Source organism: Orcinus orca, chromosome 20 (assembly GCF_937001465.1).
Source record: "Orcinus orca chromosome 20, mOrcOrc1.1, whole genome shotgun sequence".
NCBI classification, from domain to species: Eukaryota; Metazoa; Chordata; class Mammalia; order Artiodactyla; family Delphinidae; genus Orcinus; species Orcinus orca.
The window spans coordinates 14410109-14432302 of NC_064578.1; the positions used below are offsets into that span (position 1 = coordinate 14410109).

The 22194-nt window shown below is 43.9% G+C and overlaps 2 protein-coding genes and 1 pseudogene across 16 annotated transcripts in view; 2 read left to right on the forward strand and 1 right to left on the reverse strand.

Moving 5' to 3' along the window:
* The window catches only part of ZNF19 (zinc finger protein 19), a 134208-nt gene that overhangs the window by 87495 nt on the left and 24519 nt on the right, over nt 1-22194 (reverse strand). The window lies entirely within an intron of this gene.
* On the forward strand, nt 3401-7408 carry LOC101276440 (soluble lamin-associated protein of 75 kDa-like; annotated as a pseudogene).
* Nucleotides 18992-21902, forward strand: CHST4 (carbohydrate sulfotransferase 4). The gene has a single exon (XM_004273443.3). The coding sequence runs from the start codon at nt 19074-19076 to the stop codon at nt 20247-20249; it is 1176 nt and encodes a 391-aa protein (XP_004273491.1). The 5' UTR covers nt 18992-19073; the 3' UTR covers nt 20250-21902.

Genomic DNA, 22194 nt, shown 5'->3' on the forward strand with positions numbered 1-22194 from the left:
ACAACTGTCTCTTGATCTCACTTCTCTTTCCAGCTACGGTCCCATTTCTCCTCCCCTTCAGACAATAATTGGCTATTTTCCCATCTCCAAACCTTTCCTCCCATCAGATTTTCATGCTTATGACTCCACAGAATGTCCTCTTGTCAAGGTTATGAATGACATCCAAATTGCTATATCTAATGTTCAATATCTATCCTTAATCTTTCTGAAGGTTTAAACACAATTGATTACTCCTTTCTCCCTGGAACACTTTCTTCTCTTGGCACCACACGCACTTTGTTTTCCGCCTATCTTGCTGGGGACTCCTTGGTTTCTTTCGTCCTCTTCTCCAACTTCTCACTCTTCCTGAGTGCTTTTATCCAGCCCTGTGGCTCTCTATGTTGATGATTCTCAAATACACGTTTCAAGCCCAGACCTCTCCTTTGAATTCTATATATGTATGCATATACATATATCTAACTGCCCGATCAACATTCCCACTTGGTTGTCCAATAGGCATCTTGAACTTAACACATCCAAAACCAAATTCTTGATTTCTATACCAAAGTCTAATTCTTCCCATCTTTGAAAATGGCAACCATACACTTGAGTCAGCCTTGACTCCTCTCTTACCCTCATTGCCACATCTGATCCATCAGTGAATTATTTGACTCTACCTTTAAAATATATGTTTTAATAGATATTTTAGAATCCACTACCTCCACTGCTACTACCCTGATCAGAGACAATGGTCTCTTGCCTAGCCTCCTAGCTGACCTCCCAGCTTCTGCCCTTGACCCTCTTATGGGTTATTCCCCTCACTGTAACCCAAATGATCCCTTAGAATATGTCATTCCTAAACTTATAGCCTCCAGTAGCTTCCCATTTCACCCTACGTCAGAGTCAAACTCCAACTAATAAGGTCTACTGCATTCCTACACCATTTGTCCCATCCTGCCTTTGCTTCCTTGCAACCTCCTCTCTCATGCTCTCCTTGCTAACTCACTCTGATCAGTCACACTGCTTTCCTGGTGATTCCTGGCTTAGCACCTCTGCACTTGCCTGTTCCTTTTGCCTAGAATGGTCTTTCCTCAGGTATTTTCCTCACCTCCTTTAGGTTCTCGCCAAAATGTTACTTTCCCTGACCCTTCTATTAAAAATTGGAAAACGGAGTTCCCTGGTGGTCCCGTGGTTAAGACTCCATGCTTCCAATGAAGGGGGCCTGGGTTTCATCCGCAGTCAGGGAACTAGATCCCACATACATGCCGCAACTAAGAGTCTGCATGCCACAATGAAGATCCTGTGTGCCACAACTAAAAAATGAATAAATAAATACATAAATTAAAAATTGGAACAACCCCAGCCCTGGTCACAATTTCTTCTTTCCTTATTTTTCTCCATAGCACTTATCACAATCTGATATACTACACATTTATGTGTTTGTTCCCCACCCAACAGAATGCAAGCTCCACAGACACAGAGAATTTTGCCTGTTTTGTTCACTGCTGTTCTCAGGGCCTAGAGTAGTGCCTGGAGTGTAAGAGACACCCAACAAGTATTTCTGGAATTTACTGCATGAAGGAGATTATGATGGAGAGTACAGAAACAACAGCACTTGAAAAAAATACTTAATGGCATGCCAAGTTTTCATCTTGCCTATACTGAGCTCCACTGCAGCACTTCCAGCAGAAAGGTGATAGGGATCAGATCTGTACAGCGAAAGATCACTCTAGCTGTAGGGTGGAGCAAAGACTGGAGGGGTGGGATTGGAGGTGGAGGGAATAGTTGAGGGGCTGTTGGCAGAGATTCAAGCAAGGAAAATTGAGAGTCTGAGCAAAGACAGTGGCTATGGACATAAAGGGAAAGGGAGCAAAGTTGACAGTTACTTACGGGTAGAACAGACAGACCTTGGTGATCAATGTGATACAAGGAATACAGACCAACAGAAGACACCCTTTTATTCTCCCCAGATTTCATCCCCAGACCAACAGAAGACACCCTTTTATTCTCCCCAGATTTCATCCCCAGCAACTCCTTGACTGGGCCATCATGGATCACCTGCAGCAGTCTCCACTGATTTTTGAAAGCCTGGAGGCAGAATCCTCAGATCACATCCTGTCCTGACTCCAGGTAAGGCATCATCCAACAATGTCAAGCTCCTGAACCACCAAGAACTTACAAGTTCTTGTAAGGAACTTCTTCTTGTAAGGAACAAGGAACACCTGGCTCTATTTCCCATTTTCTCACTCACTCTGACGTGTTAAGGAGACTTAAGCAAGCAAGAACCAACAAGAAACTTAAAACCGTGTTTACCTTTTACCTCCTACTGACCTACCTTAGTTCAGCGTGTTCTCCCAGTGTTGACTGAAATAGATACTTCTAATACAGAGATAGGGGCTATGCTATTTCCAGGGGATCCCCACCCAGGTGTCCTCCCTCAGGGCCCAGCTCAAGGAAGCAAGTTCTACTGAAGGCCGTTGTCCATTTGATAATAGGATTTACAGCAACCAAGATTCCCTTCCCGGCATACTTCTTCAGAAGGTCTTGGCTCCCTAGGATGCTAAGGTCCAACTAACTGCTACCGTCTACAGATGCTTAGCCCAAACAGAAAGCTCCAGTCCTCCAGAATTCATTCTTTAAACCCAGCCGCTTAGCCAGTACCCTGGTTGGGACTGACACCAGGCTTTGGTAAGCCACACAGGGCTGGTGAACAATGGAGGGAGTGTAACGTCACTCAAGTTTCAGGCCTTAACATCCACACTGCAGGCTGAGGCATACTGAGTGAAATGAGGAGTGCTGGAGCCCCTACGTGAAAAGGAACGCAAGGAAAGCTGGACTGTGCTTTTAGTGTCACTGTGGACAGGAAAGACAGGTAGCCAAGTACAGCAGTTGAGAAACTCCAATCCTAGTACACAAGGAGTGATGGTCTGGGTGAAGGTAGCAGGAATGCGTAGTGTAACCAGCATAGAAATCCTTCTTGATCTCTTGAGAAAATCAGACTCTGGTTCAGGGGCTGACCAAGGATTTCTTCACCATTCAGATGGGTCCCCAGACTGTAAAGATCCAAGAGCAACTGATGGAGCTCAGAGCTCTGCTATATAGTGGTCCCTGGGAGAAAGCTCTCTCCACAAAATCACAGTTTGGGAAGCACCTGAAGTGCGTGCAGACTTTTGTAAGGATTCTTAACTTGGGACCCCTTGAAATTGGATGATTTGCAAATGTGCGTTTTTCTAGAGAGAAGGTCTTTATCTTTCATCAGATTCTCTGAGACTCAAGAAGAAAGGGACTGGAGGAGCCGGGCGTCCCGGGCGAGGGGCAGGCGGCTGTACCGGCCCCGGTAGCCGCGAGCGGCGCAGCCCGGTCCCGGCCGGGGGTCGCCAGCGAGCCGCCGCCGGCTTCATTCATTCCCGCGGCTCCGCCTCCTTTCCCGGGCTCAAGCGGCGCGTCCGAGAGGATGGCATTCCCTGTGGATATGCTGGATAATTGCAGTCACGAGGAAATGGAAAATTCTGCTGAAGATTACATGTCAGATCTCAGGTGTGGGGACCTTGAAAATCCTGAATGTTCTTCTCTTCTCAATATTACGATTCCTATTAGCCTGTCAAATTAGCTTTGTACCTCTCTATGATGGAGATCAGACCCAGAAAGTTCTTGCTCTTTCTGCACCCGAGGACTCACTCACAGCTGCGCCACTTTACCTTGCTGATCAGTGGTGGGCTATTGATGATACTGTGAAAACATCTGTCCCTTCTAGAGAAAGACTTAAGCAGGTGAGAACTCTTGGGGAGAGAGGGGTTCTGTACTGAATCGAATTATTTACAGAAAGCAGGAAATGGAGAGAAATGAGATCCCATTCCTGGGTCATAGCAGTACTGATTATGCTAAGATTCTGTGGAAGAAAGGAGAGGCCACTGGGTTTTATCCAGTTAAGCCTACAGGAAGCATATGTGCCTCGTTTCTTACCCAAAGCTACCAACTGCCAGTTCTTGATACAATGTTCATAAGAAAGAAATATAGAGGCAAAGACTTTGGGCTTCATATGCTGGAGGACTTGTTGATTCCTTCACAGAAGATGCACTTGGCTTGTGGTATCCACTGACCTCTCTTATGTACACAGCTTGCAACCAGTACTTTGAAAAATATCCAGGAGACCATGAACTGCTTTGGGAAGTTGAAGGTGTTGGACACTGGTACCAGAGAATACCAATCACCAGAGCACTACAAAGAGAAACATGTAAAATGACTGCAGTTTCTCAAAATGAAGCTAATAGACCTGTGTCTGGAGAATATGGTCTTGCATCTGTTCCAGACTATGAAGCAGGAGCTGAAGACAGTTTGTCTAGTGAGATGCAGCTAACTATTGATTCTCTAAAAGATGCCTTTGCAAGCACTTCTGAAGGTCACGATAAAACACCTGTTTCCACTCGTACTCGAAGTAGTCATCTAAAGCAGCCAAAGACTGGAAAACGGTTTCAGGATTCTGAATTTAGTAGTTCTCGAGGGGAAGATGAAAAGACTCCCCAGACTTCACCTACAGCTTCAGTGAACAAATTGGAGTCTACTGCACAAATATCAGAGAGCTCAGAAAAATTCTTGGAAGAAGAACCCTAACAGACTGTGATTGAATCTGAAGATGAAAGTAGTGATAAAAATGTTCGACCAGCACCAGAAACCCAGCCAGGCCTGGAAAAGCAAGAAGGTGAAAAGGAATCTGAATTAGAGCCTATGAATGGTGAGATAATGGATGATACTCTTAAGACTCCACCTATAACAGAAGAGGAGGACTCCACTAGTGAAGTTTTAGGTGAAGAATTAAAATCGCAGTTTTGGGGCTTCCCTGGTGGTGCAGTGGTTGAGAGGTCACCTGCCGATGCAGGGGACACGGGTTCGTGCCCCGGTCCGGGAAGATCCCACATGCCGTGGAGTGGCTGGGCCCGTGAGCCATGGCCGCTGAGCCTGCGCGTCTGGAGCCTGTGCCCCGCAATGGGAGAGGCCACAACAGTGAGAGGCCCGTGTACCGCAAAAAAAAATAAAAAATAATAAAAATAAAAAATAAAATATAATAAAATTGCAGTCTTTTAATGCCAGTGAAGACTCTACGAATCTTGTTCCACTGGTGGTAGAATCTTCAAAATCTCCTGAGGCTGTTGCACAGGATAAGACTTCACATGTAACTGACTCAGAAATGTTGCTAGATGAAGGCCCATCTGATGACAAGGGGCACACTGAAGAGTGGCTGCCTCTAGTTTCAAGAAAGAAAGCACATTTTGGGAGTTCAGACAATGTGGCTACTATCCCAAATGAAGAATGGTTTTCCAAACTCCGTGATAACTGAATTTTCTGAAAATGTATCACCCAACACTACTGCCTCATTGGAAGACCAGGGTGAGGAGGGGGTAGCCGAGCCTCAGGAAACATCTCCAGCTCTTCCTCAGAGCTCTTTAATAGAGGTTGAACTTGAAGATGTGCCATTTGCACAGAATGCAGGACAGAAGAGCCAGTCAGAGGAGCAGTCTGAAGCATCTTCTAAGCAACTGGATCAGTTGACACAATCAACAGAGAAGACTGTGGATAGCAGCTCAGAGAAGATAGAAGTGGAAGTGCCTGTGGTCGACAGGCGGAATTTAAGAAGAAAGGTCAAAGGGCACAAAGGACCTGAGAAGAAGAAAGCCAAGCTGACCTGAATGAGGAAGAAATGCGGATAACATAATTGTTGTTTTTAAAATATGGCAGTGAATAAATAGCATGGGGCACAGGACAAAAACTCCAAATTTTCAATTTGAACTTATTTATGATGCTGCTTTTCCCTCCCCTGTAGGACCTAGGATACACCGTTCTTTTTAATTTTTCAGGCTATTTTGTGTAAATACAATTTTTTTCATTTTTATTAACCATGTTTCGATTTTGGGAAACCAGATCATACTATATTTTCTTTAGCAGTTGGGGATATCTGACCATTAATATTTCAGAAAATATAAATTAAAAAATGTGAAAGTAGTACGGTTTCCATCAATTGTAAGGATCACAGAAATCTTTTATACTAAGGGTTTTAATAGTAATCTCGGTGAAGGTTCTAGAAGTTTTATCTTAAATTTCAAAACTAATCACCATTTTTTAAAATGTAGGCATACTTAAACAAAAATGTCAGTAAATTAGGATAAATGCAACTTCAACTAAATGAGAGCACAAACTTGGAAATTTATGGTCAAAGGTTTATGAAGGTGGTATTTGGGCCTCTTAGTTCTTAGTTGTAGGTGCAATTTCTTCCTTTGACTTCAATGTCTGTGGAAAGGCACAAACAAAATCTGTTTCCAGTTCACTCTTGATAACATCTGATATTAATAGTACTGCTAGGGATTTAACTCTGGCCTGTAGGCACTCGTACAATTATTTAAAATTTCATTTGAATCTGGGGACTGTACTTTTGTCCTCACCCAGTTAACATGTATACTTTAGAAGTGTGAGAACCCTTCCTAAGGCTTCTCCTTAATCCTGCCACTGCCTTTATTCTAGAATCTTCGTTATATTCCCCTCACTTTCATTCACTTCCCTAACTCATGGAGTGATTCCTGTCAAAAGATCTTTTTGCCTGCCTGTCAGCTTATGCCCTCGGCTTCCATTTTTGGTAGGTTTGGAACTGCGCCCCACAATCTTAGACCGAGAGGGCAGGAATAAGCTGCCCTAGGAGCCATAGTTACAAGAGCTTAAATCAGATTGGAGGCTTCATTTGTCCCTTTTGGCTTGCTCGCTCTTGACTTGTTCTGTGCGGACAGGTTCCAATCTAGCCTGCGTGTACATTGTGGTTGCCTTTGCCTGCGCAACACAAAGGCCTTTGCCTGGGTAAACTAAAAACAAAAAACATCCTCAATTGTTTATTTTCGTAAAATAATTTATTTAAAAATGAACAAAATGGTTATTCTTAGAATCCAAAGAGAATCTTAAAACAATCCTACTCTTTGGAAGTATTATGTGTACTCAAATTTTCATGTAAGTTTGGGAATGCTTTGAGGCCATTTAGATTGTTTTTGTTTTGTTTTGTTTTGTTTTTTTTTTTGCGGTACGCCGGCCTCTCACTGTTGTAGCCTCTCCCGTTGCGGAGCACAGGCTCCGGACGCGCAGGCTCAGCGGCCATGGCTCACGGGCCCAGCCGCTCCGCGGCATGTGGGATCTTCCCGGACCGGGGCACGAACCCGTGTCCCCTGCATCAGTAGGCGGACTCTCAACCACTGCACCACCAGGGAAGCCCTAGATTGTTTTTAAAACTGCTTGGTCCTTACATGAAAAAAAATGTGTTAAGACTTTGTGTCATTATTTGAGGTGCTAAGGATTGATGTTGAAGGTTTATTCAGTCTACAGTCAGGTGATACTAAATTTTATTTTGGGATGTTGGCATTTTAGGAAGATTTAAAGTTGAGGTAAAAATCTTTAGCAGACAGGGCTTCCCTGGTGGCGCAGTGGTTGTGGGTCTGCCTGCCGATGCAGGGGACACAGGTTCGTGTCCCGGTCCGGGAGGATCCCACATGCCGCGGAGCGGCTGGGCCCGCGGGCCATGGCCGCTGGGCCTGCGCGTCAGGAACCTGTGCTCCGCGGCGGGAGAGGCCACAGCGGTGAGGGGCCCGCGTACCGCAAAAAAAAAAAAAAAAAAAAAAAAAAAGGTGTAGTTTAAGACTGAGCTCACTGACAACTCTTGATGTGTGAATATAGTTGCTGAGGTTTACAAAAAAGAAATGTGTAGTTATTCATATATGACCACTAAGGACTCGCAGTATAAATTTACACTTGTTAAACTTGTTTGCTTTAAACAGTAGGTGCATTTTAAGCAGTTTCAAAACTTTCTGTTCAGCACACAATTTTTGTCCATATTATCTCTGACAGAAAATGTTATTTTGGACTCTCAACCACTGCGCCACCAGGGAAGCCCCCTGAAACAGATTTTAATGTAAATAAAGAATTTATACTAACATTACTCATCTGTGTAACAGTATTTTAGAAATTTCTGCCTTGTATGTCCACTAGTAGCAATACTGTGTTTGAAGTGTTAACCTAGTCTTTCATGGGTGTGATTAGTTACAAATGTTTATGCTTCTGTTTGCATACCTAGTATCAAGCTTGATTTGTACAAGATAGTTTAACTTGCTTATTTTTGGTTGTGAAAAATAAGCAAACCTCAGTTCTGTATCCAGTGCTTACCTTCAGTCCATTTTTTTTTCTTTCACCCTCCAACACTTGTCATTCATACATTCCCCATTTCTATTAGCGGCAAAATCATTTGTTAAAATCTAATTGTAAGGAAGGTTCTGCTTCTGTTATCCTGAAGTAATTGTATCATACTGGATAGTAATTCCCAAGGAACTAGCCTTTCTTTTCCTTAGTGTCTGTGTGTTCTAAAACTTCTAAATCTACAATTTAGAAAAGATGTTACATTATTCAGAATAGCGAGACTTACTCAAGTACTTACGATTGTTTTCTTGGTAGTTTCTTTTTTCTAATTTTTTAAAAAATTTTTAACAGTAGTAATTAAACCTGTATTTTGTGATTGTTTCCTGGTCTGTGTTTTGAAATTCCTTCCCTTTTCCCTAATATCGTTGGTGAAGATGTGTTTAGATATTGAATTTGTTTAGACACTGATTTTGTTTAAGGCACCATTAATCACATTGTTTGTATTTTCAAGACAGACTTAAAAAAATAAACAGAATTGAAAGCAAAAACAAAAAAAAGAAAAGGACTGGATCTGTACAAACTTATCTGCACTTTCCAAAATGGTAGCATTAGCCACATTTCAAGTGTCCAATGTCCACAAGTGGTAGTTGCCACTGTATTTGTGCAAAAACATTCCTCACCACAGAAAGTTCTATTGGACAGTGCTGCCTTAAAGAAATGGTCCATGGTCATGTAGGAAGGTAACATTACCTGATGAGTAAGCCTGGGCTTTCAACAGACCTGGGGTTGAGTCCAGATTTTGCCACTATAAACCATGTAACTGTGGATACATTATTTAACTTCTCCAAACCTCTATTCCATCATTTGGAAATTATGAAATTTACCTCCTAAGGCCATGGCAAAGACAATGTGATAACCCAAATAAGTGTGAAGTATAGTACCTGGTTTGTCGCAAGCTCTGAAGGAGCAGTAGCTACAATGATCTTCTTTCATAAACTTCACGCTCCATAATTCCTTTTTGGAAGTGCCCTCTGTTTTGGATACCCTGAGTTTTCGATTAATTACCTATTTCTTTTTTTTTTTTTTGGCTGTGCCACACAGCATAGGGGATCTTAGTTCCCCAACCAGGGATTGAACCCACACCCCCTGCATTGGTAGTGTGAAGTCTTAACCACTGGACTGCCAGGGAAGTCCCATGAATACCTATTTCTTAACGACTGCTTCCAGCCAGCCTTTCCAGGAGTTCTTCCTAACTGACTTATGGATCACAAATTAAAGAGGCTAAGATCTGTGGTATTACACGTAAGGAAGGAGGTGTGATGGCTACTTGCACTGAGCACTGTGGGAGGTGCTTCATTAATCATTAAGAACACTGTGTTTGGGACTTCCCTGGTAGCACAGTGGTTAAGAATCTGCCTGCCAGTGCAGGGGACAAGGGTTTGATCCCTGGTCCAGGAAGATTCCACATGCCGTGGAGCAACTAAGCCCGTGCACCACAACTACTGAGACTGTGCTCTGGAGCCTGTGAGCCACAACTACTGAAGCCCGCGTGCCACAACTACTGAAGTCTGTGCGCCTAGAGCCCGTGCACCGCAACAAAGAGTAGCCCCCTCTCGCCGCAACTAGAGAAAGCCCGCACACAGCAACAAAGACCCAACAGAACCAAAAAAAAAAGATCACTGTATTTATCACAGAATTATATGCAAATGCAATAAGGAAAAATTGGAAACAATCTAAACATCTGTCAATAGAATCCTGGAATACTGGCATATGATAAATCCATTCAAAGTAATGTCTCCCATAAATATGTGTTGAGATGGGTAAATGCTCACAATATAATGTGAGTGAAAAAAGCAGATCTAACCCCCACGACCCAGCCTCTATTAGAGACACATGTATAAACGTGTGCCAGGAGACATGTCAAGAATATTCAGTCATAGTTCCAAACTATGAACAACTCAAATGTCCATTAACATGAGCATGGACAAATTGTGGCATATTTATACATGGAATATTACACAGTAATAAAAAAAAAGCCATAACTATGTAACAATGTGATGAAACTTACAAGGATAAAATGAAATGAAAAAAGCAAATCTCAAAAGAATACATGTGCTATAATTCTACCTAGAAAGAGGTCAATTTGGGGAAAATTCAGTTGTACTGCTTAAGGTGATAAACTATATGGAAGAATAAGGAGCTGCTTACCTTGGAAGTGGTCACCTCTGAATGATGAGGGAAGGGGGAGGACGTGAGAGTGAAGAGATACTGAGGCAGCTTTGGCAATGTTCTGTTTTTTGGATGTTCTATTTTGGAGTGGTAGTTCCTTTATATCATTTGTTAAATTGTACCTTTATACCTTAATTTTAATTTCATAATTTAAAATGTTTTAAAGACTAAGGAAAAATAAATACAAAACTATATTTTCAGTGTGATCCCAATTATACAGATTTCTGCAGGCTTGGGAAAAACGATCAATGGTGCTCTTCTCTCGGCAGCAAAATGTAAAGAGATTTGTGTTGTCTTCGTTATACATTTTGTATTTTTCAAATTTTTTATAATTAACAAGTATTACTTTTATAGTAAGAATAAAAGCAGAACTACCAACGGCCCAGTTTTGCTCTTCAATTTACGTCTCTGCAATGGAGTTACTTCGAGGAAGAGAAATTTCTCTTGCACCTGCTAGAGAGAAACAGGAAGGGAGAGAAGGCCACACGACTGAAATCAATACAAGGCACCACCACAGGTGGTGCTTATGGTGCTTATGATAAGGCCTTAGGGGGCTCAGCTGATTGAAACCAGCAAATACACTGCCTAGATTATCCCAGGACTCACACAACTCTGCCTGTTCTCTCTTTCAAGGCCTTGGAAAATAAGCCAACAGCCGAGAGAGAAAAAAAGAGGTGTTATTATGATTCTATAATAATTACCACTTTTAAACTCATTATTGTCATAATATTGTGTTAGGGGTGTTATATGCATGAATCCAATCCTAACATTCACAAGAATTCCATTAGGTGAACATATATTTTACACTGATACTTTACACCTTATTTTACAGTGATATTCTAGGGCTCAGAGAGGTGGAATGACTTGCCCAGACGTCTGACTCCAAAATCAGTCGCTTTTACACTCCACCACAATTTACCTTTATTCCTGTACATGTTGTAAAAAGAGCTTCCTCATCTTTTTTTTCCTTCCTCATAGCCAAGATGAGCCAAGCGAAATGTTGGTTCTATCTTCCCCAGGGAGTGGCAGTCCATTTAATTCCAACAATAAACTCGCCTCCAGGAAGGAAGGACTATATAAAGGTCTGTGTGAATTACACAGTGATTATGAAGTTAATAATGTGACAAATCCAGTGGCTGAATCTATGACTACCTGACATAGTCCAAGAATATACAGTGTAAGAGGCTCTTAGCCGCCCACGAAAGAGAAGTCAATTTGTGCCTGTGCTACACTATAGGCGACTTCTCTTCTGGATCTCCCCTCTCTATGAAAGGGAGTAAACATTTATCGAACAGTTTCTGAATTAATCAGTGTCCTGGAAGCTATACAGGCTATTTTTCGTGGCTGACTCAAGGCCTGGGACTTCTGGTGTGTTGCTTTATATAATCTGGCCTTTGACCCGAAGACTTCCCTTTATTGATCTGCATATTTTTGCCTGTACAATCAACCCTTCCTCCGTATCTGCAAGGGAATTGGTTCCAGGACCCTCGCTGATACCATGCTCAAGTCCCTTATATAAAATGGTATAGTATATGCATATAACCTATACACATCCTCCTGTATACTTTAAATCATCTCGAGATTACATTGTAATACAATGTAAATGCTATGTAAATAGTTGTAAATACACTGTAAATGCTATATTAATAATTGCCTGTGCCTGGCAAATTCCAGTTTTGCTATTTGGAACTTACTGGAAAAAAATTTCCCTGGAAAAAACCAGAGAAGCTCTAAGTTTAATTTAATTGAATAAAAAATTCACCTAAACTGAGTCACTTTGCTATAGAGCAGAGATTGGCACAACATTGTAAATCAACTACACTTCAATTAAATATATATATATATTTAAATTCACCTATCGAGACTTCTCTGGTGGCGCAGTGGTTAAAAATCCACCTGCCAATGCAGGGGACACAGGTTCGATCCCTGGTCTGGGAAGATCCCACGTGCCATGGAGCAACTAATCCCACGCACCTAGAGCCTGTGTTCCACAACAAGAGAAGCCACCGCAATGAGAAGACCGCGTACCACAACGAAGAGTAGCCGCCGCTCACCACAACTAGAGAAAGCCCACGCGCAGCAACAAAGACCCAACACAGCCAAAAATAAGTAAATAAAAATAAAAATTCACCTATTGTTTTACACTCACAACAATCATGTAAAGTAGCTCAGAGTAGTTGTGTGATTTGCCCAAGTACACACAGCTAGTAAGAAGATATAATTTTTCATGATAACTTGTTTCTTTTTTTCTTGAGGGGGAAATTTCTTTTCCCGTACCCCAACTAAACGCCAATACATATGTGTCCTCCCATAAAACGAGTTATTACATCTACGTAATAGCTCTAGTTACTACCTCCTGCAAGAAGGGTGAAGATGTTGAATAAGACACAGAGGCCAAAAAAAATGTTTTCTCCCTAAATCCAGTGAAGTGAGCAGGAAGGTGGAATCCAGAAATCGCTTCCAGGTTTTCTCCTCTTTTTGCAGCAGAGATAAGAGCAAGGTTTCACACTGTGTCCATTTTGGCTGTCATTGTCCTGCGATTTCCCTATCAACCTCATCTACTTCTGGGGTCCCTTTTCTTTTTCCACTGTGCCCTAAGGTAGTTAACCTATTCAGCTGCCTTCAAGGGATCTACATTCCAGGATCGCCTCCCAGTGGTGGGAGAGAATGCTTCCTCCTTTGCTTCTCCGGGCCCCGCCCACTCCAGCAGAGTCTCCCCACCCCTTGAGTATCTCAGGGTTAAAGCTGCTAATATCAAGCCTCTCTGGGAGCGATGCTTTCTTAACCCTGTCTTGGAAGGTGGGTAATTTTTTGCCAGAGAAAGAAGGCAGTGGAATTTGCTCTGAGTAGGGATGGTTATGCAAGATGCAAGGAGGAGGAGGAAGCTGAGAGGAGAGTTGGTGAGTCAGAGGACAAAAGCTGCACAACTTGGCTAGCAGTGAGCCTTTAGAGCAGTGGGGAAGCCTAAGCCATTAACAAGGTAAGGAGAGAATTTTCTCTACACCTCCAAAGCAGGGCCATTATTCCCAGGTTCTTGGGGCGGAGTATCAGATAACCTGGGGCAACTAAGCTGGGAATTTTCTGGGCGATGGCGGAGGGGAGGTGTTGGTGGGGGGTTGAATCAGAATCACCAGGATAATCTTCCCCGAAAAGCACAAGCTGCCTGCCAGCAGCTCCCCTCTCCCCACCCAGCTCTATCCCTAAAAGAGTTAAGAAAGAGCCTAGAATGTGAGTAGGGCTATTCCGATGTATATTTTTGTAGCTAGTCCCCCTGACGTGTTTTACTCATTCAGATGCTGGCTTTGGATCTCTGTACTTCTTGCAGCTTCTCCTCTGCTCAGGTGTTGGGGAGTAGGGACGGGAGGTGCTGGGAGCTACAGATTTTCTCTAGCTCAGGTAAGATTTAGTGTGATAACTGAATTCTCAGACCTGGGACCCAAAAGATCCGGGTCTGATCAGACAGGGCTATTTCTATCGTTGAGTCAATTAATTAAAGTTCACTTATTCTGAAACACAGAGGTGTGGCTCATCACTGTTCTATATATTTAATTGGACTGTTGTCATTACGGTGGCTGAAAAGGCTTTCAAAGTTGTGGAGCCCTGTTCAGATGTAAAATAAGATTAAATTTGAGACCAGTGAGTCAGCCAAGGTAGAAGAGACTTCTATCTTGTAAGGCTGTGGATAAGTCTGGAACTTCTAATTGGAAGTTAAATACTTTTATATGTGCAAAATAAAAAAAAATATCTTGTCCTGCTTTCCTTACCCAGGTCAGTGAGGGCACCTCAAATAGTAAAAAAAAAACGCTACAAATGTTTGTTCATTCAGTCATTCATTCAATAGATGTTTCTTGAGCCCCTACTAGACGCCAGGCACTGTCGTTGTTACTAGAGACACAGAAATTGCAAAGTCCCTTCAGTCTAGTTAGAGCTTGTTATTGTACGGATACCCTTTGCCCAGGTGCTTATCTCACAGGTTTCCAGGTTCTGCAGCTATATGTGTGGATGCAGGTCTCCCCGATCCAGCTCTCCTCTCTCTCTGTGCAAATGTCTTCTGCCATCTCTAATTTCTGGTTTAGGGGGCATAATCTCACTGGGAAATATAAATTAGAAATTTGTCAGCGGCTGGAATACAGGGCTCTTAAATTGATGTATGTTTGGTTTTTTCCTCAGAATTCATCATTTTGTTTCTAATAGGCTACACGATATGGACTTGAGGGTCCTCTATAATTCAGCCCTCTGTAATCAGGCTGCTGGGTGAGTCACCCATCCTGGTGCCTTATAGTCCCTGTGCCTGAAGTAGGTGCTACATCACTACCACCCTTTCGTGATGTTTTTCAAGGCAGCAGTGGATGAGGGGGAGAGCTGAGGGGGAGAAATGAGAGACAGAAGAGAGAGGCCACTTACTATCAAGACCAGGCTAGCACATTCAGGATTAGATAACAGGGAGGGCAGGTTCAAGCATGCAATCAAATAGGCAAAAAAGAACACTCAGGAAGGTGGACTAGGGACTCTGAGATGGAAGTCACATCACAGACCGCTCATAAATGCTTCCTGACCCCAAGGACTACAGAGGAGGTTAATATAGGACAGCTGGGGAGAGATGATGGTTAGAATAGAGGAAACTGCCATGAAAAGCCTTGAGTTTCCTTGTCTTCCCGGAGCCACCTCTACCACTGATTCCAGGGACTGCAGGGATAAGCTTTCCCTGAGACACACCCTAAAGTGTCCCCTGACTGTTCTCATCAGCCCCATCATGGGTTGCTTAGATCCAGGTTGCGTCTAGATCCCAGTGACAAGAGATGGGACTCACTTTACAAAAGCATACTTTCCTTCTGGCCAGGGAAATTGCTCATGGAAAGAAAAAGCAGAGAAAGCAGTCGGAGGGTTTCCTTGGGAATTCCTGAGAACCGTGGTCTATTAAAGCCTGAGGACAACTGGGGATGAGTTCAAAGGCCAGGCTCCAGCTCTGGGAGAGAATGGGCATGACACCAGGTGCTATTGGCAGGCAAGGAGGGCTCAGAGCATGCTAGCCCTCTCAAACACTGAACTGGCCCAAAGCCAGATAGGGGGAGGGAGGACGTACTTTTGAAAGGTCTATGTTGCTAGTCCCTAGGAAATGTTAGCTTTTTCCTGAGCCGATTATAGGCCCTGCATATAAAATTCTATCCTTATAATTATACACAGGTCAAGTTCTTTCCTCTCTCTTTTGCTCCATTATTTCCTATCTTTGTTCCAAACTTTTCCTCATACTCATAACTGCCTTTGGGAGAAGATCCCTTGCTAGTCATTTCCTCAATACTTGGGGGGCTGGGGGGTGGGTATTCTTGAGCCATTGTCAAAAATGGCTTAGTTTCTAATCATTTCCTCTTGGGCTCAAGTTTAAAAGAATAGGAACATATCTTAGCTGGCCCCATTCTAACCTTCAGGGCCAAGACAAGGATTCCCATTTATCGACATTTTCCTGGCATACAGCAAAGTGGGGTTTTTTTGGCACGTAGGAGAGATGATCCTCACTGGATCTTCTGGCGCATGTGGAGGAAATGCATTGTTGTAATGAATGAAAGAGAGGGGTTTCTGGGCCATTGCCACTCAAGGTTTGGTTGAGGTCATTACACACTTCCTAGAAGGTTCAGGGGACTTCCAAGGGAAGTCCATGGGCTGGCAAAGCATGCTCTACCTCTTCAGGAAGCAAGCTATAAACTCCAAGAGTCACATCTGTGACTGCCCAATTCCTCCTCTAAAATTTACTCTCTAGAATCTCTGGACTTCTAGACACACAGAATGGTTTATTACCAATATGAAGGCTGTCTGGACAACAGATCCCAAAGGTACACATACCTGTACTCTTTGATTCAGCAATCCCACTTCTGGGGAGTAAGCTTACATACTTATATAATGATGTATGAACATAAAGGTCATTATTGAAATTTTTGAAATGGCAAAAGACTGGAAACAACCCAAAAGCTCATCAGTGTGGACACTGGTTAAATAAACTGTGGTACATCTATACAATAAAATTCTACACAGTGGTAAAAAGGAATGAGGAAACGCCTTATGTACTCCCATGGAAAGCTCTCCAAGGCATATTGTTAAGTTAACAAAGCAAGTTGCAGCACAGTGTGGATAACTTGCAACTTCTTGTGTTATCAAAAGGGGAAAAATTAAGAATACATAGACATTTGAATTTTCTTGTGTATGCATAAAGCAACTGAAAGGACACATTAAAAAATGAACCCAGGGGCTTCCCTGGTGGGGCAGTGGTTGAGAGTCCGCCTGCCGATGCAGGGGACACGGGTTCGTGCCCCAGTCCAGGAAGATCCCACATGCCGCGGAGTGGCTGGGCCCGTGAGCCATGGCCGCTGAGCCTGCGCGTCCGGAGCCTGTGCTGCGCAACGGGAGAGGCCACAGCAGTGAGAGACCCGCGTACCGCAAAAAAAAAAGAACCCAGTTGCTATTTGGGGGCAAGTTGGGAAATGGGCAGATGGAGGACAGGTGTTGGAAGTATATATTTCACTGTATAGTGATGATAAAACACCAGCTCGTAGATAAATACTAGCTGTCAGTAAATAGAGAAGAGATTATTGATTCAGCAGCTGGTAAAATTCTTAGGTGTTCTTTCCCCTAGAAAAATTCTATGACCCTGTTAAAAAGTATGTCATACAAATAGCTCTAGAAATTTTCTAATTTATGACTATAGGTCTCCTCCAGAGACATAACTGTTGTCATAGGATTTCCCCTCACCTAATATTCAATATGTAAAAGACCTGGAGTGTGACAGGCTAGGCTACAGGCTGGGAAGCACTGTCCTTATTCCCTTCCTGCATGTGGAACCTTAGGAAGCCTTCTTTTAAATTCTGATTTAATGTCCATGATAATGATACTCTTAAAATGTCTTAATGTATACTCTTACTCTTATACATTAATACTCTTAATGTCCATGATAATGATACTCTTAAAAACAATTTGAACCATGTGACTATTAGCTATTCAAAACTTTAAAAAAATTGGTGATGAGACCTATCACCAGGAGAATAGCATATCCTAAACCCAGCTGCAATTACTGTCTAGAAACATATTTTCTCTTCTTTATTAAAGCTTGAAGGAAGAATTTCTTGAGTATAGAGTGATATGCAAATTAGCACCTTGCTACTGTTAACATTTTACACTATGTGAAATATCTATTATATTTCTCAATAGTTATTTATGTCAGGAAGTCACCCAGAATGATCCAGAGTCATCTCAACCCATAAAGAGAGTTAAGAGCTCCCCTGGAATAATATTCTAGCATGGCACTGGGAACAGTGGTCTTTTCACACAAAGCCCTGGTGTGAAGGGAGTAAGTTCAGCGTTGCCACCAGTCTGTTTAAGCCTTAGTGTAAATTACAAAGTGAAATTCCCTTCTCTAGATATTTAACATCTAAGAACTGGAAAACCATCCTAATGTACTTATCCTACTGAACCAAGATACTTAACTGTCACCTACCAGACATTTTGTTAAATAATAAATATCTTAAATTCTTGATGAAGTGGCATTCCCTAGGGTTGGGCAGTATACAACATGCCCAACTGTACTGAGCAACCCTGAGTAAGTTGTGTCAAGTGGTCAAACATTACCCCAAGAAGCAGCACAGTGGCTAACAGGCCACAGCATCACTATTGCAGCTCTTAGGTTGGCTTGCCACAGTTTCATACAGTTGGCTGCTAATGCAACAATGATTCAACCCAAATAGATTCAGATAGTTTATTACATACACAGACACGAGGACAGCATTGGGTCAGCTCCTCATGTTCCTAGTCCCACAGGATGAGACCAAATCAGAGGGGATCAGATGATAGGTGCCATGGGCACTTTGCCGCTGAGGAGACAACTCCAAACCAAAGCCAAGCAGTTTTATACTCTGCAGCCATATCCTTCAGGGTATTGAAAGTCCTGTGCTTAATTGAGATGAAGGAGGGTAGTGAGAAATGGCCTTGGCACTATCCCTCAAGATGGGGGTGGGCGGGCCTCAAGGCAGCTCCTCAGAAGTCAGCTTATCTCCTGTAGTTTCTGAAGGAATCATGGGGCATTCAACCAAAACTTGGGTCAGACTGTGGTTAAGCTTTGCCTACATGGCCTGTGTGAAGACATGTGTGTCACCAGGGTGAACCTGTTTTCCCTATATTCATGAAATATGGCTGAGTTCACACATTTTTGTAGCTCCATGGACAAGAAGGACCAGGAGGGAGGAAGTAAAGAGACTAAAAAGAAAGAGCTTAAAAAGAAATAGTACTTATTGGGCTTCCCTGGTGGCGCAGTGGTTGAGAGTCTGCCTGCCGATGCAGGGGACGTGGGTTCGTGCCCCGGTCTGGGAAGATCCCACATGCTGCGGAGCGGCTGGGCCCGTGAGCCATGGCCGCTGGGCCTGCGCGTCCAGAGCCTGTGCTCCACAACGGGAGAGGCCACAACAGTGAGAGGCCCACGTACCAGAAAAAAAAAAAAAAAAGAAAGAAATAGTGCTTATTGACACACTAACTGCAAGGGACAGGAATTAATTTCGAGAAGGATTTGTGCAATTCATTGCAAGAAGGCTCCAGCATTCTACATTGTCCCTTGGTGCGGGTCAGGGAGAAAGTAGCTTTGGCTAGAAATGGGATGGAAGCCAGATACCAAAACATTAGCCTAACATAGCCCCTCTGCTTGTTCCTTGAAGGTCTTCTACTTCAGCATGACACCGCCCCCGAAAATGAAGCTACTACTGTTCCTGGCTTCCCAGATGGCTGTCTTTGTTCTATTCATCCTTCTGTACTCCCACAACTTCAACTCCCTGCAGATGAAGGAAGAACCCAAGCCTGCGTACATGCATGTGCTCATCCTGTCTTCGTGGCGCTCTGGCTCTTCTTTCGTAGGGCAGCTTTTTGGGCAGCACCCAGACGTCTTCTACCTGATGGAGCCTGCCTGGCACGTCTGGATGACCTTCACACAAAGTACTCCCCAGAGGTTGCACATGGCAGTGCGGGATCTCATACGGGCCGTCTTTCTGTGTGACATGAGCGTCTTTGATGCCTACATGAAACCTGGCCCCCGAAAACAGTCCAGCCTCTTCCAGTGGGAAGGCAGCCGGGCCCTGTGTTCTCCACCTGCCTGCAACATCTTCCCGCGAGATAAGATCATACCCCAGGCTCACTGTAAGCTTCTGTGCAATCAAGAGCCCTTTGAGGTGGTGGAGAAGGCCTGCCGCACCTACAGCCACGTGGTGCTCAAGGAGGTCCGTTTCTTCAAACTGCAGGTGCTCTACCCGCTGCTGAGAGACCCTTCCCTCAATCTGCACATTGTGCATCTGGTCCGGGACCCCCGGGCGGTGTTCCGTTCCCGAGAACACACCACGGAGGAACTCATGACTGACACCCACATTGTGATGGGGCAGCATCTGCAGAAACTCAAAAAGGAGGATCAACCCTACTACGCAATGCAAGTCATCTGCCAAAGCCAGCTGGAGATCTACAAGGCTGTGCAGTCCTTGCCCAAAGCCCTGAGGCAGCGCTACTTGCTCGTGCGCTATGAGGACTTGGTCCGGGACCCCCTGGCCCAGACTGCCCGAATGTATGAATATGCAGGGTTGAAATTCTTGCCCCAGCTCCAGACCTGGGTGCACAACATCACTCGAGGCAAGGGCATGGGTGAGCATGCCTTCCACACAAATGCCAGGAATGCCCTCAATGTCTCTCAGGCCTGGCGCTGGTCCTTGCCTTATGAAAAGGTTTCTCGGCTTCAGAAAGTCTGCAGGAATACCATGAATTTGCTGGGCTACCACCTTGTCACATCTCAGCAAGAGCAGAAAAACCTGTCGCTGAATCTTCTGTCTACCTGGAGTCCCGCTGAGCAAGTCTACCAAGAGGGCTGAGGAGGCTCTGTCTCCACCTGGCACCCACTTCAGCCACGTTAACTGATGGCAGCTTCTGAGCCTCGACCGTGTGTGTCAGCGTACGCGTGAGCATGAGTTGTGCCCAAACATGTTCAAGTCGAGAAATCTTTGTGTCTCTGCTCATATCTAGAGAAGAGACTTAGGAACCTTATGTGAGGGGCACGATCCAGCAACAAAGCAGAAGTAATGTCTTTATTCTCTTCTTGGCCTTCTTACCTATGTATACCTCAGAGACTTTGTGGCCTGGGCCCTATGTGGCACCATGCAGTATCACTGGAGTAAATCCATAAACTCTTCTGTCCACATCTTGCCCGGCGGGAAAGGAGAGAGACAGGAAAAACCAGGGAAATAGGTCTCCCACCAAACAGTCCATCAGCACATTCAACAGGGATGTGAACTCTGAGCCCTCAGAGAATGGGCAACAGGGTTGGATGCTTACCTGTGAGCTTGGCCATCACAGCTATCCATTACCACAAATATGGAACAAAATCTCTGCACAACAGAGGAAGCTTTTTTTTTTTTTTTTTTTTTTTTGCGGTATGCGGGCCTCTCACTGTTGTGGCCTCTCCCATTGCGGAGCACAGGCTCCGGACGCACAGGCTCAGTGGCCATGGCTCACGGGCCCAGCCGCTCTGCGGCATGTGGGATCTTCCCGGACCGGGGCATGAACCCATGTCCCCTGCATCGGCAGGCGGACCCTCAACCACTGCGCCACCAGGGAAACCCCCAGGGGAAGCTTTTAAGTTCACGGGATGGCTGGGCCCAATTTGGACATCTGTTCCCCTCAGTGTTTTCCTATTTTAACCTGTGAAGCTGCCATCTGTTAACACTAAAATTCCAAAATAAGGTTCTGTTTGGAGTGTACCTTTTTATGCTTTCTAATTACTTAGTAGTAAATGCTCATTCTTATGGGATCCTAACTAAGAGCCTAAACATCTTTACAGATTTTTTTGACTGGGATATTTTACTTTTTAATTTTTAAAAAGTTTTTATTGAAATATAGTTGATTCACAATGTTGTGTTGGTTTCAGGTGTATTGCAAAGTGATCCAGTTATACATATATATATATAAAAATATATATATTCTCATCTTTTATTATTATCTATCACCCACACATAGAAAAACATGTTAAGACAGTGTTTGGTTCAGATGATGGGCTAAGGTCTAAACTGATCAATACTGATCGATACACTGTCCTCTTAAGAATTTGTAGAAAGTAGACAGCTAGCAGCTAAGCCCTTTCTTGTGTGCAGTGTAAGCTATAGTAATACCAGGTGGATCACTCTAGGTTCTGGAGTTCTTTTAATCTCATACCTCAGCCAGAGGACCTCGGTTATAATACGATTGGTGCTCTTCAGCTCTTCCTGGTCACCTCCCCTAACAAGAAAAGTTGTTTCCCCCAGTCTTTGCAGGATTCCCCAGATCTAGTTTGTGCATCAGAATCACCTGTTAAAGATGTGTTTTGCCATGCCCTACCTCAGCTCTGCTGGAAATGGAATCTCCCAGGAGAGGCTGGGATTCTGTATGTTTATCAGTTGACTCTGTGTAACTCTTCCACAGCCAGCCTGACGATGGTACACCCTGCCCTGGGCAACAGCACTCTCTGCCTTCTTGTTCCAAGACAGGTGACTTTTCAGCACATGCCAAGTATCTAAGCGCTTCCTCCTCACACAGGTGCTGTCCTCAGGTTGGAAGGAATAGGAAGGTCTCTGTATGTCTGGAACTGCGTGAACCACTGGGTCCTGACTTTCGAAACATTTCACTTTATTCAATTCTGAGATACCATTATTTCATCTTTCCTTTTGTCCCCACGCCCACTTTTGACATGGTCCTCGCTTCACAAAGCTCCCTTAGTGGCAGATGGGAATTCTCCCACTCCATTCCGCCGAGTAGCTCTTGGGCTGCACCACCACCTGAGATGCT